This window comes from Henckelia pumila, chromosome 4 (genome assembly GCF_033568475.1).
Source record: "Henckelia pumila isolate YLH828 chromosome 4, ASM3356847v2, whole genome shotgun sequence".
Classification (NCBI taxonomy): Eukaryota; Viridiplantae; Streptophyta; class Magnoliopsida; order Lamiales; family Gesneriaceae; genus Henckelia; species Henckelia pumila.
In genome coordinates, this window is record NC_133123.1 from 190883254 (window position 1) to 190897483 (window position 14230).

Here is a 14230-nt window from a genome sequence, read left to right on the forward strand (position 1 = left end):
CAAAGAACGAGAATAAAGTGAGTGAATATGTGAATAGAAGAAGTGAATGTATAAGATCATAAGAAATACCTGTATTTATAGGGGCTGGAGGGGTAAGTTACCTTGTTGAGGTAGAATTTGTGTTAGAGTAGGACTCAATTAGGATGGCATGGGGCTCTTGAACCACCTTATGAACCTTATTAAATCCCGGATTTGTTGGAGCTTATATTTATCTGTTAGATCCTCAAGTGTTTTCGATAGGAAAACTTTCCTTTATTGGGCCCGGGTCGGGCTTCTACTCTATCCAGTCAGGGCTCCGTCCAATGGGCTCAGCAGTTAGGGATTGGACCATAAATATTACCTTTTTGTGTTGATTGGGCTCTTATTAAGCTTGGGCCTTGACACCTAATAGAACTTGTGGATTTTGGGGTATCTTTCCGGACATGGGTCGTGGGTTCGGGTCGGACCAGACCCATATAGTTTTAGGGACATCAGATACCATAAAATTTGACTCCATGATTCGTAATCTTTTGAACAAGTAATTAAATTTCCAAATTGCGTGTTCTTTACCTTGAATTTCATATCTTCTGGATTTAGAATATTCATTATTAGCTCCGATATTTCTTTATAACATGCTTGAACTGTTAGTTTGCACTTGAAAGCCTTTCTTTTGGGAGATAGTTAAGTATCTAAGTGTACCTGCGTTCGTAAGAAAAAATAATATCAAAATGATATTAATACTTTTTTTGAAGGCAAAATGATATCAATTTTAAGATTACATGATAGTTAAAAAAAAAAATAATAACCGCCTCACCCTATTCGTAATTTAAAAAAAAAAACTAAAAATTGGTCTCTACACATTATAAAAAATGGTCTTCGTAGACCATCTAATGATCTCCAGAATCCATCCAATGGTTTTTTTTTAGCAAAAACACGGTGCACATCATAAAAATGGTCTCCAAGACACTTCTCTTTTCTTCTTCTTTTTTTCCCTTCGTTTCGAATAAAAAAAATGGAATAGTTGAATAAATAAAAAATCCAAAGGAGGTTAATGGCCAAGAGAAAATATGCACATTATAAAAATGGTCTCCATAGAAATGGTCTCCATAAACGGTTTTTAAAAACCATCCAATCTTGAACCAAAACATATAAATAAACTAGTACAAAAAGTATCCTAAACCATTGAAAACTCTCCAAAAACCATCTAATGATCTATATAATCCAAAACTAGTCCTAGCAAAACTAGGGCAAATCACATATATATTTCACATTAAACTAGGAAAAATCACTTATATCTTCAAATCGAAAAAACTTCAAATAAGACAAAATATCAAACCTAAAAAATTATTACAAACAAATTTCACAATATTTTTGCGAAATAGGTAAATAAACTTAAAAGAACTCTTTCATTCGACATGGGAAGTAGCAATGGTCGTGTGATGGTGAAGAAGATGGGCTCTCGAAGAAGAAGGTTGTGGGTGGAAGAAGATGGCCACTGGAGTGCCCATACTGAAGGGTTTACTAGATTGAGAGATCTTCTAAGTTTTAAACGTAATCGATAGTGGTTCGATTTAGTTGTTAGATTTGTGAGTCAAATAATATTTTTGTATTGATGTTTTGAAATTGATGTTGGGCAAAGTTCAATTTCTAAATTTCCTCTGAAAATACCAATGGAAGGAGGACAGGTTAGGGCAGGAATGCCAGACCAACAGCAACCGCCGGCCAAGGTGGTGGAACGCCTGAATTCCGCCGTACAGCAGCAGCTCAACCTCGACTCGGTGAAAACCCGCGCCATCACCCTCTTCAAAGCCATCACTCGCATCCTAGAAGACTTTGAATCCTTCGCTCGCACGAATGCCGATCCCAGATGGTATTTACTTTTCGTTTCACCAAGCCAAAAACAGTTTCTCGATCGAATTTTGAGGTTTTATTTATGCCTGCAGGCAAGATACGTTAGGACAGTTCTCGATGGTCAATATGGAGCTTTTTAGTATCGTTGAAGATATTAAGAATGTTTCTAAGGCTTTTGTTGTGCATCCTAAGAATGTTAATGCTGAGAATGCTACGGGTATGTTTCCTTTATGTAGTTGTATCGTATGAGCATCGCTCTCAAGTTTTTTACACCCTTGAAATTAGAGTGCCCGTGATCATTAGATGTTTTGGTTTACTATTTTATGATAACTAAAGTGCTGGCAGATCACTTCATCTTTTGGCATCACGCCTGCAAAAGTAAATTTAATAAGAAAATAAAAACCAAGGGGAAAAGTGAATTCTAGAATGAGGCTACAGGTGAGTTGTGGTATCATCTGCGTGCCAGAATACAATCCTATAATTCAGGAAGCTACTATAGAAGCTATAAGTAGCTAGCCTATAGTAGAGTAGTTGGCCTAACCAAAGTTTCGAGCATTAACGAAAACGATTACATGCAGTTCTACCTGTTATGTTGTCATCCAAGCTTTTGCCTGAAATGGAGTCGGATGACAACACAAAGAGAGAACAGCTATTACAAAGTATGCGGGGTCTACCTGTGGCTGCACAAATCGACAAGCTAAAAGTGAGTAGGCATACCATCTACTACAATTTCTCCTCGCACGATATGGATTTGAACTCAATCTGATTACTAAGAAATAAAGACTAGAATCGATATGATTGGGGCTGCCTGTGAAAGTGCTGAGAAAATCATAGCTGATGCCCGGAAAGCTTACTTCGGTACTCGTCAGGGACCAACGGTTCTCCCCACAATCGATAAGGTTCAAGCTGCAAAAATACAAGAGCAAGAGAATTTACTCCGAAGTGCTGTCAATCATGGCGAAGGTGTAAATTTTTACCTGCTATGTCATCATATTATGCGTAAATTGTGCCTTTTCCTCAAGTTTGCATTTAATTGATTTTTAATCTGTTCTGGAGTCGTATTACAAGAGGTTCTGCCATTTTAAATTGGTTTGATTTGAAATAAAATGCATGAGATGTAGAATTCCTTCATACATTTTAAACTGTACTGTTGGACTTGTGATATGACTGGATATAAAATTTGCTTTTGCGTGTGATCTAACTTCTTCAAATGAGCAGCAAAATGTTCCAGTCAAGGAGAGTGATGCACTCTTGGCTGGCGGTTTTCACAAATATATCTTTTGAACCTAATTTGCCACGTTGTTTACACGCTTCTGCTTTTCATCACTGTTTAATGTTGATTGTAGTTTAGGCATTTGCTTAGGTCTTAGACAACATTTGAACATGCGGGTTAAAAGAGAAACTGTTGACAAAGTGCAAAGGCAGAAGTCGGAACATACTCTCACATTTTCCGACGTAGCTTTATTGAAGATCAACCATTTTAACCAATGTCTATTCTATGAAGTTATAACCAGATGAAGCATGGTTGTTTTCACGTCTCTGCATTTTAATTCTAGTTAATGGGACAAGGTGACCTTGAAATATATTGAAGCTAATCTCTCTCTCTCTCTCTCTCTCTCTTTTTCTCTCACTCTCTCTCTATATATATATATCTATATCTATATCTATATATATATATATATATAGATATATATATATCATTAATCTGCTCTTGAAGCTTCCTTGTTCCTTTAACGTGCTTATTTTCTTTTAGTTTCGCTTTGTCAATGATGATTATGCGCTTTAGGGATTGACCAACTTAGTTCCTGAGCATACCATCCTGTAATAAAGAAAAATCTGCTCAGACGTGGTTCATCATTAGCCCCTATATGGGGCTTCGTTATTTGTGATGTACTTAGCGCCATATTCAATATATCGTGTTTTAGTTTAGATCCACTCCCATCATAAAATTTTGTGTAACGATTTATATGCTGGACTGAGAATACTTGGAGACCAAAGGCAAGTAACATCCTCACTTCCAATGCATTTGGTAGATATACTCACTGCCAATGATGGTACTCAGTCCTTCGCAGATTCATCTGGTTTGTGCATTATTCTTCAGCATTTTTCTTTTAAATTTTCTCATTATCCTTCTCCACATTGATACCTTAAGTTTTAGCATTTGACAACATGTTTTTGAACTTTTAGGAATGTACCAGAAGAACACATCTCCACTTTTGTCTACCACCAATAATAACAGCCAAGGTTCTCTGTTGCAGGTTGACCTTTCATTTTTCCACAAATTTTCAAACATCTAATAATCTCACTCCTTCATTCTGATGTGTTCACATAGTCAAGAATCTCATTATGTATTCATATTGTTTTCGTGTCTTCATTCTTTATTTTACGTGTTTTACCACCTCGTTAATAGTTATTTTGGTTTGCAAGCCTTTCTTACGTAACTGCTACCTCTGTAATTTTTATTCCCTTCTTGCCAAGGAGAAAAGAAGCAGATTGCGTCTCAGTCTGATGCTTAATTACTTCTGATGCTAATTACTGTTATTTTTCATTTGGTCAGGGAGTTCATGTCTGTTGATTTAGTTATTACTTTTACATTATTTTTCATTTTTCATTTGATCAGGGAGTTCATCTCTGTTGATTTAGTTATTACTTTATGATCTATATTCCAACTACGTTTTCCAAAAATTCTCCGGCTAGAAGATTACATAATTTTTGTGGTGTATCCTTTTTCATTGTTTGACCAATGGAATTAAGAGTAGGCTACTGGACCACAACTTATTGGAAGAGCTGCAGCTTCGCCTTCTGGTGCTGCTGGGAGTGCCACCTTTGATAATACGTCTGCTTCTCCTTTGCAATATGCTAATTCACCAAGATCTGGTGCAAACATCATGAACACACCATCTCCCCAGCAACAGTCACAGCAGCAGCAACTACAACAACAGCACCAGCAGAGGCAGAAAATAATGCAGTTACCTCCGCATCAGCAGCAACTGCTAGCCCAACAGCAGTTAAGACAGTCCTCCATGCCTGGTCTGGGGCAGGTATGCTTTTTGACTCTGTTACAGAGACTTGCAGATTTCCTTCAATCAGTGTTCTAAATGGCGGTCGAGGCGGCCGCCTAAGCGGTAGGCGGCCCTCGACCGCCCCACCTTTGTATAAGGCGGTCTCTGTAGGCGGTCCAAGGACATCCGGTGGCAGAGGCGGGCAAGCAGGCGGCGGAGGCGGTCAATGATTTTAAAATCCAAGTCAAATATCAAAGTCAAATAATTTTAAAAACCAGTCAAAGTCAATCAATTTTAAAAACCTTAGATATAATAAAGACACCTCTCACTCTCTTTTGTATTTACTTTTGGTTTCACATATCCTCCACCATCTGCCACCACCTGCCTCAAACCGCCTCCATCCGCCTACTGCCACCACCTTAATTATCTTTCTTTTTAGTTTTCATTTATATATTTATTTGCACTTTGTCTAGATTGTATATATTGTATGAAGCTTCTTTCGGCATAAACATTATTTAATTACATATATAACACAAAAAAATTTGACTATTTGTAATTACATTGCATGATTATACATAATTGCCTATTAATTAAAAATTGCTAAAAAAATTCAACCTCCTAGGCACCGCCTGGGCGGCCGAGGCGGTAGGTGGTCACTGACCGCCCCGCCACCGCTTCCTGCCATTTACAACATTGCCTTCAATCTTAAGATTTGAGTATGTTGTTCTGCTCTTTTCTTTCATGTTTGAACCTGTAAACATTGAACTTTAATCAATTGCGTCTCATGTTGAAGCAAAAAAGCTTCTTTCCAGTATAAGTGCAAGCTTAGAATTGCGTACCTTAAGTGAACCGCAAAATCATTTTGGTATGATCTTATTTAATTCAAGCTTTGGTTAGATTTTCTTTTTCTTTTTTTAAATATGTAGAGGTACTTGTTTTTGTGAATGCTCAACCCATCAACATTTTTGTCAAACTCATAATCAACTACATTTCTAAATAATTTTTCTTATTTCCTCCGTTTCCAGCAATTTTCATTAGAAGATACATTTGATATGAGTACTACTTCGTTCTTTGACAGAACCATGTACCTCAGCTGCATGATATACAGGGCCAGACACAGCCGAAGTTTCAGTCGGTAATAAGATATTTGGCCTTGTCCATGAATCCATGTAGTATTACTTGACAGCTTTGGTATTGCTCTGGTGAAGCAAATCAACATTTAGTCTGTGTTTGACATTTTCACGAGTTTAAAAATGTGCATCTTCATGGAATAAACAACCCGTGCATAAGAATATTCATGAGAGCATATACCTTGTATTTGCACAAGAATTTGATATATTCTTAACTTATGTCAGGCTGATGCAACTCTGTCTATGCTTTTCATTGCCGTTGTCAGCGTTCTGTTTAAACAATATATTTTCTGATCCGTAACAGATGCATGGGCAGCATCATGTGCAATTTTCTCAGCCACTGGCTGCTCAGCAGCTTCAGGGTAGGCAGCTGACATCTTCTGCTATGCATATGGCCCAAAACCAACTAAACCAAGGAAGTCACCTTAATCGTCAACTGAACCAGTTTTCTAGCCCTGCCAACAGTGCATTGTTCAATGCTGCCCAGACGACACCAACCTCTCAGATGGTCAGATATATACAGCCTTTTAATATGGATGTTTATTTTTTCTCTTCTCAGCTTTTTTTCATTTATTAGAACTCAGATTTTCATTTCTGTGGATTGCCATGGCCTGCTCCCTTTTAATTTTTTAATGCCCCCCATTTTCATATTTATTTTCGTGATTTCCTTCGCCTCGGGCTGCTACATCATGTCCTACCATGTGATATGGATAAGCAATTTCTGAAGATTTAAATTAAAAGATCTGTTTATTACACAAAATAATTCCTTCAGGGTCATTCTATTAGTATAGTCTAATTGATATTCTTGTTCTTTTTTCCTCTTTATGGGCCCAATCATACTAGTCCTACTTTTGCTTCATCTCAAGATCTCTTTATCCTTTGAAGACATCTGGTGGATGACTCCCCATGTTTATTAATTATTATTGTCTATCATTACCATATTCAACATGGTTTCAGTTTGATTCATTAATGAATGATTGTTTTCTTTATTGCTGACTGCTATTTTGTATATCGATTAGATTCCATGCATGAAGCTTCTTTCCTAGGAATTTACATTTACTTCCTTTAAGAGAGAGGTGAGAAGGGGACTATTTATGTTTTTATCTCATGCTCTGTAGTTAGAGGGAGGGAGGTTATTGGCCACTTGTCATGAAGGTTTGTTCCTCTTGATGCATGATAGTTTCCATTGGCTGGTTTGTCCAGGCAACATATGATTGTTTCATTTGGTAGTGTTGGGTGGATATAGTTATATACGTAATTGTGTTTGGGATGGCTATAATTATATCCACACTTCTAGTCGCCTGGAAGTGGTGATAATTAGTTTCGATTTTTCTCCCTGTTTGTGGTTCATTATATTTTTGCTGCACCACTTCCTTCGCTTGCATTTAAAAAGTGACCGAATTTTCCAGTACAAGAATTGGATTATCGCTTTTTTCATATCTTTCCTCATGAATACCACTGGTGCCCTTTTATTACAGCTGCCTCCGGATCCAGAATCATGAATTTACGCATTTAATCTTTGCATCCGTTTTTTGCAGGATCCATTACAAATGCATGTTACCTTGTTGTACTACATATGCCCTTATCCCTCTTGTTATCAGCTCTTAATGTCTTTATTAATTGTTAAATTGATACTCTGTACGCATCATGGTACTTAAGACTAATTATGATGATTCTTCTCTTCTTTTGCTGAATTAAAGACTCTGCATGCTGCTGCTATCTCATCCCTTTTAGCCTTCACAATTTCAGATCCCAAACATATCTGCTATGATGCCTTCACAATCAATTCTTTCAAGAATGCAAGTGAGACTCCAATTTCTTTAGCAGTTGTGAATCATGGTTATTTGTCATATATGCCTCAAAAGCATGAGCATCCAACATAAATTTGTTGATGGATGATAAGCATTGCACTTCTTCAACCTAAGAGCCTCGTCTTTTTGTTTTCCCCCCCTGAAAATTTAGCTCTGACGAGTTAAATTTTAATGATGGGAACTTCATTTATGACTTGTACTTCTATTTTCCTGTTTCTGGATGCAAACCATCCATCGCCTGATTTCTGAAACTGCTTGGTAATGCTCAAATCACCTTTGGTGAAGGCTTCACGTTTTTTCTGTTATACATTGTAACTGTGTAATGTTGCTCTGACATTCAATTATTTGAGATTGGGTGCTCACTCCCGTACTGATGTCCATATTCTTCCAGTTTGGAATGCCTGCTAACAATCGGACTCTTCCTCCCCAAAATCTGAGTGATCAGAGTATGTTTTACTTCGTTCTTCACTTTTTTGAATCTATATGTTGATTTACTTATTAGAGAACTGTTTTCAGTGTTCAACACGGGAGCAAGCAATGCTAGTGGTATGATGTCCATCCAGCAGCAACACGGTACACAGGGTGCATTTGGGATTATACCTCAAAGTAATCAAACTCTTTAACAATCTGGCGTACAGCAGCGACCACAAAACCAGCAGTAACACATCGGGAAATATGTTTTGAAGATGATAAAGATGGCCCACAATGCATTTTTGAGAAAGCACAGAGATCTTATGAGGCTGGCTCATCGCCACGACACAACCTTTCCCGCAATCTACCAAGTTATGTTTTGTATGGTATAATGGTTGATTTATGGTAAGAACACTTTAAATGCTTTAATCTAATCTCAACTTCGAAGGCTATACATATCGTAACACCTCTGCAAATCTCAATGAAGAAAATTATTAAAAACAAATCAATAATTAAAATATATAGAGTTAACATAATAATAATAACTATCACCACAACAAATAACTGTAAATTACCATCGTCGTCGTCATCATCCTCATCGTCGTCGTCAATCAAACAATATATATGTATAATTTTTTTATTACGTTGAATTCAATGAGGAATACTTTAATTTAAAATTAGTTCATAATATTCTAAGATTATAATTTTTTTATAATATGTTTGATATTAAAATATATAATAATGATGTTTCTTCTATTATTAGTTGAATATAAATTAATGAATTTGAACTTATGATAAATTTTTTTCCCTAAATATTAGATATATCTATACACTATTATAATGCAAGATGAATTACATTATAACCGATAAAACATTTTAATGGTTGCAAGAAAATACCCCGGTTGTTTTTAATAAAACTAGAAATACATGAAAAACAAAATTTAATGATCACTATCCCGCCTTTCTTAACTATTTCATCATGCTATTTTTTTAATTGTCCATTCTGCAATAGTGGAAAGAAAATCATATTAATCAAAACTATGTATTGTATCACAAATGCGGCAGGACAAAATTTAATGATCACTACCCCGCTTTCTTAACTATTTCATCATGTTATTTTCTTAATTGTCCATCCTGCCATGGTGCAAAGCAAATCATATTTAATCAAAACTCTATATTTTATCATAAATGCGGCGCGTGTTTTTTTTCTTTCAGTTATAAATAAATCAAGAACCCTATTAGTAATTACTGTTTTGCGAAATCTTTTTCCTAATCTTATAATTTCCCTTCACATATTTTTAACTTTGATACATACTATATGTTCTTAAACATGACCATAAAAGGGGGAAATTTATTATCAAGAATTTAATCCACAATACATAATTTGAGATTTTCAGACTTGATTTTATTTTATTGATTATCGAATTTATATTTGTCTTGTGAATTTTATGGCCAGTTATTTGCTTGCATGTTAATTGATTCCAATTCAACAGATGAGATTTCGATTTTGATCACTTCGATATTCAACATGTTATAAACCAACTAAAACCTATCCTCAGAAGAACTATGATAAGTCAAAAACGTCATGGTATGTAGCACACTGGACCGTCGCATCAGGAGGTACTCCCAAAACCATAAACAGTAGATATATTCAGTTCCAAAACTATGGTTTTCATCCACAAAATATAACGGGGTTGAGCGACCCCTCTACTGGTAGTATCAATGAAATATAGGCTTAACATGTCAACGCATGCAGCATAATATCAGTGACAAAATAAATGCGCACATAAAACACACAAACATAGAACATGCATACTCAACCAGGGTATATCGGATAGTACGTTCGTACCTCTATCCAGACCAATCAAGCACCCTATCAACCTAACAGTCCAGGAACTCAAAGTCCAAGCCTAAAATCAATAATCACCATATCACTTATAACGCTATAAAAACCTTAACTAAGCTATTACATACTCCCTAAACTCTACAGGGATCCAAAGTTATACATGCATCCGTCAACAGCCCGCTGATGGCGACTGCCTCAAAACTCAGGCACAGCCCTGCTAATGTCTCCGCAGCACTCCGCCACTTCCGACTCTCCAGTAGGATGCCTAGAAACCCCTAAAACTTACTAGAAGAAGCTAATAACAAGAGAGCGAAGGTGAATGAGATAGTCAAAAGTGAGCATCGGCACCCCTATATATAGACCACGATCGAAACTTCCGATTGCACGATCGGAGCTTCCGATCCATGCTTCCAATCTCTTTCTACCAACCACGTGTCTTGCTTCTAAAGGCTGCCTGTCGACAGTAGTTCGGAGCTTTCGATCCCAATTCGGAGCTTCCGATCTCATTGACGTCACTGCTTACATAATATTTCGGACAACTGGAATTTGGTACGTTCGGATCTTCCGATCCAACTTCGGAGCTTCCGAACTCCCTAGAGCTTCCGAACTAAAAACAATGGCTCTGATCACTTCGAAACTTCCGAACTCTGTTCGGAACTTTTGATCCTCCCGAAGCTCAAAGCTCTACCAGACCATTCTTGATCGTTATGGATTCATTCTTCAACTCCTTAACCCCATTTGAGGAATATTTAATCATGTCTTAGCCAATTAAACATAATTAGGCACTTGATTAACTTAATTCAGAGACGGGTTACTACATATTTTGTAGTGAACCACACCGTGATCACCTATTAATAAAAAACATAGACATGCAATTAAACAATAAATAATCATAATCAGAGATAAACTGCGAAAACTCAAATAACTTAATATCATCATGGTAAAATCTAATGGCTGACCCCGCAATCCTGCCTTGGTCACCACCCAATCTTCAGATCTCTATGAGAATTACCTGCAACTGCCCCGTCGAATGGGGTGCCCAAATAACAAAAAAAAATGGATTTGAGCATAAAATGCTCGGTACGCTAGTACGGGTAAACATACGTATATGATGCATGCAATGTAATGAACAGGTATCATATATGGGTATCGAATCAAAATTTAATCAGACTGACACCTAGGACATGAGTTGTAGCCTCAGGAAATCAAACCACAGGACCCAACCACTCACTATTAACTGGATGTGGACCTAGAATGTCCCCCTGGAACACTAGAGACGGAACGACCCGTCGATCGAGTGACTCTCAGTGCCCAAAACATCTTAACAAGGGCTGAGCACCCTATAACCATAGCTTATCTCAAAGAAGATACAAGCTCAATATGAAATGCACATACAACATAATATTTCAGAGCGTTAACATGCATCATGCCAAATAATATGCAACACATTAGCATGCAAACCCGCTGACAATCTCAGTCAGTACTTACGTACCTTTCTGAGGCAGTTCCTAGAAGCCCCCATCTAGGTTCCAAGACTACCCTGCAGCACTACAATTCATAATAACCATGCATCATCTATCATGCTCTAAAAGCCTTAATTAAACTATAGCATACTCCCTATTTCTATAAGGAGCTAAATTTATACCTTCGTCTGTCGTCAGCCCCCTAATGTCGAATGCCCCAGAGCTTGGGCACAGCCTCGCTACGACCTCTGGACACCTTGCCAAAGCTCCGCTCTTGGACACTACTACGGATACTGTCCGTTATTTATAAAAATACTACTACCTACTCCAACTCTTTACAAAAGTGTCCCGAATCCCTTAAAATAGAGCCATTACGGGAGAGGAGAGGTTTGGAATGCCTTGAAAATGAGCCATCTCGGCCTCTATTTATAGTCCAAGTTCGGAGCGTCCGATTACCCGTTTGGACATTCTGATCCTGAGTGATATCCACTTTGCATGCATGCAAGTTCGGACGGTCCGATACCCCTTCGAATCGTCCGATCGGGCCTAGTGATGTCAGCCAAGATGTCATCTATCTGAATGGATTCGGACATCTGTCCAATCGAGTTCGGACTGTCTGATCTTCTGATCGAAGCGTCCGATCTCCATCGGATCCTCCGATCTGCTTCGTATCTTCCGAACCCATCGGATCATCCGATCTATCAGGGGGTTAAGTTCGGACCATCCGAACCCTCCGAGACCAATTAAGCCCACTAACTATTTTTTGATGTTCTGGGTCCGATTTCTAGGTTCGTTTGATCATATATAACAATACGTTAATCACATTTCATTAACTCTAATATGATTAGAAAATTTAATCTTGTAAAATGAAATCGGGTTACTACATTCTCTTCCACTTAAGATAATTTAGTCCTCAAAATAAATCTGAAGTACTGAAACAAACTTTTAATAGTAATTCTTTATATTACGTCTGAATTATTTTACAGGATACCTGTTTAATCAATATCTACGGATATTCTGCTCACATATAAGTCTACATATGTCGAATTTGTATTTAGCTGTAACTTAGATGATTGCAAGACGTAAAACTCATCTGCCAACACCCATCACAACAATGATACATAAAACCCATCGTGGATGTTAAACCATTATAGTGTCAAGGTTAGTATGTAACTATATATCATTTATTGACAATATCCCAATTGGACCATAAACCTTAGAGATACCTTTCTTGCAGATCAACTATATCAACATCATGTTGCTCCAACTCTGGTTCTTCTACTTGTCGTTTTCTATAGCATTACTGACCGCTTACAATTCGGTTATAAATATATTACTGGCAAGCGTACCAGGTCAAGTTATAGTAAGTTGAAAGAGAGTCCAAGTATCGATCCCACAGAGACTGTAGTTAATTTTCAAGATTTAATTATTTAATTTAATCTAGACAAAATAATAAAAAGGTTGCGATGAGTTGAATAAAAATAAAAATAAAAAAATAAATAATTATAAAATAGCTAAAAACTAAGCGTAATGAAAAATTCAATTAAACAGAGACAACCAAGACACACGAAGGTATCAAACAAATCATGCAAAAAAGCGGCAAATCTCGGATCCAGATTTAATCTTAAACCACGACGAATTCTCCTAATTGGTTAAACAGTCTATGTCTAGAATTTGTTAAACATATTCAAGTCGGACGAATTAATTAATAATTCTAATCAAACTCAAATGCATTAGAATCTATGAGAATTCAATTTTTACCTAAAACCGCATACTGAAACCGAATACTATTTCTAGTCAATTTAACCATGTATCAATTGTTGGGGTGATCGAAATCAATTCCTAATCGGTAGACTCAGAATCAATTAACAAGCAAGCAAATAATTGGCCAGATTATTCACAAGACAAAATATAAATTCAACAATCGATAATTTTAATAAAAATCTAAAAATCCCAAATCAATATCCACTTGTTCAACAAAAATCTGTTTGGCCCAATCTTGCGGTCTTGGTTGAAGAAATACTACGTAATAATTGAAAATATAATTCAATAAGATGCTCTAATCATAAAAAGAAAAGAGATAAAAATAAAACGCTGAAGAAGATGGAGCAGATCTCCGCCTCTTCAAGCCCTTGCCACCGCTTCCGTCTACTACGTCTCAAGTCCCGTCATCTGCTCTCAAATCTCTTATTTATATGTCTTATAAAGCCCGAAAAATCAAGAATTTTAATTTTTGAAAATTTTATTCTTTTTTATTCTGCGATCTCTCGCTCGAGCGCAAGAATTTGCACTCAAGAGAGATGTTTTCTTCCCCAAAATTAAAATTTCGCGACATGTCCGGACCCCGTGCCACCTGCGTGCATGGGTCCGTGCATACCTTTGTTCCAGCGCGCATTATTTTTGAAAAAAAATCATATTTCAAGTTCTATTCGTCAGATCGAGCCAAAATTTGGATAAAAGCTTCAAAAAATCTTGAACTTTATTTTGAACGGTGGAGATTGGATTTGGATCATCTAGCATCAAAAAAATAATTTTTTGACCATTGCTTCTCCGTAATTATTTCTTGTGGTTCTTATCTTTCTCCAAACTTGATTTCTTCAATAAATTCCTATAGATAGACCCAGGAAAGTGAAATGCACACATAATAAATAAATCATAAATAAAAATCATAAAAACACAACGAGACAATATGAAATTATACCAAATAAACCTAAAAATAATAAAAAATAATGCATAC

The 14230-nt window shown here is 36.7% G+C and overlaps 1 protein-coding gene across 1 annotated transcript; it reads left to right on the plus strand.

The window, feature by feature from the left end:
* Positions 1–1253: 1253 nt before the first annotated feature.
* Positions 1254–8644, plus strand: LOC140863214 (mediator of RNA polymerase II transcription subunit 8-like). The gene is made up of 13 exons (XM_073266490.1): positions 1254–1530; positions 1657–1849; positions 1923–2047; positions 2409–2533; positions 2613–2792; positions 3803–3911; positions 4018–4088; positions 4590–4871; positions 5911–5967; positions 6267–6470; positions 7712–7765; positions 8165–8219; positions 8290–8644. The coding sequence occupies exons 1-13, from the start codon at positions 1395–1397 to the stop codon at positions 8394–8396; spliced, it is 1698 nt and encodes a 565-aa protein (XP_073122591.1). The 5' UTR covers positions 1254–1394; the 3' UTR covers positions 8397–8644.
* The last annotated feature ends 5586 nt before the right edge of the window (positions 8645–14230 follow it).

Bases quoted from the DNA above. Each gene is read 5' to 3' on its own strand.
- LOC140863214 (XM_073266490.1), top strand. From the start codon at position 1,395: ATGGGAAGTAGCAATGGTCGTGTGATGGTGAAGAAGATGGGCTCTCGA. The intron at 1,531-1,656 runs GTAATCGATAGT...TACCAATGGAAG, and splicing joins AGATCTTCTAAGTTTTAAAC to GAGGACAGGTTAGGGCAGGA. The intron at 4,872-5,910 runs GTATGCTTTTTG...GTTCTTTGACAG, and splicing joins CCATGCCTGGTCTGGGGCAG to AACCATGTACCTCAGCTGCA.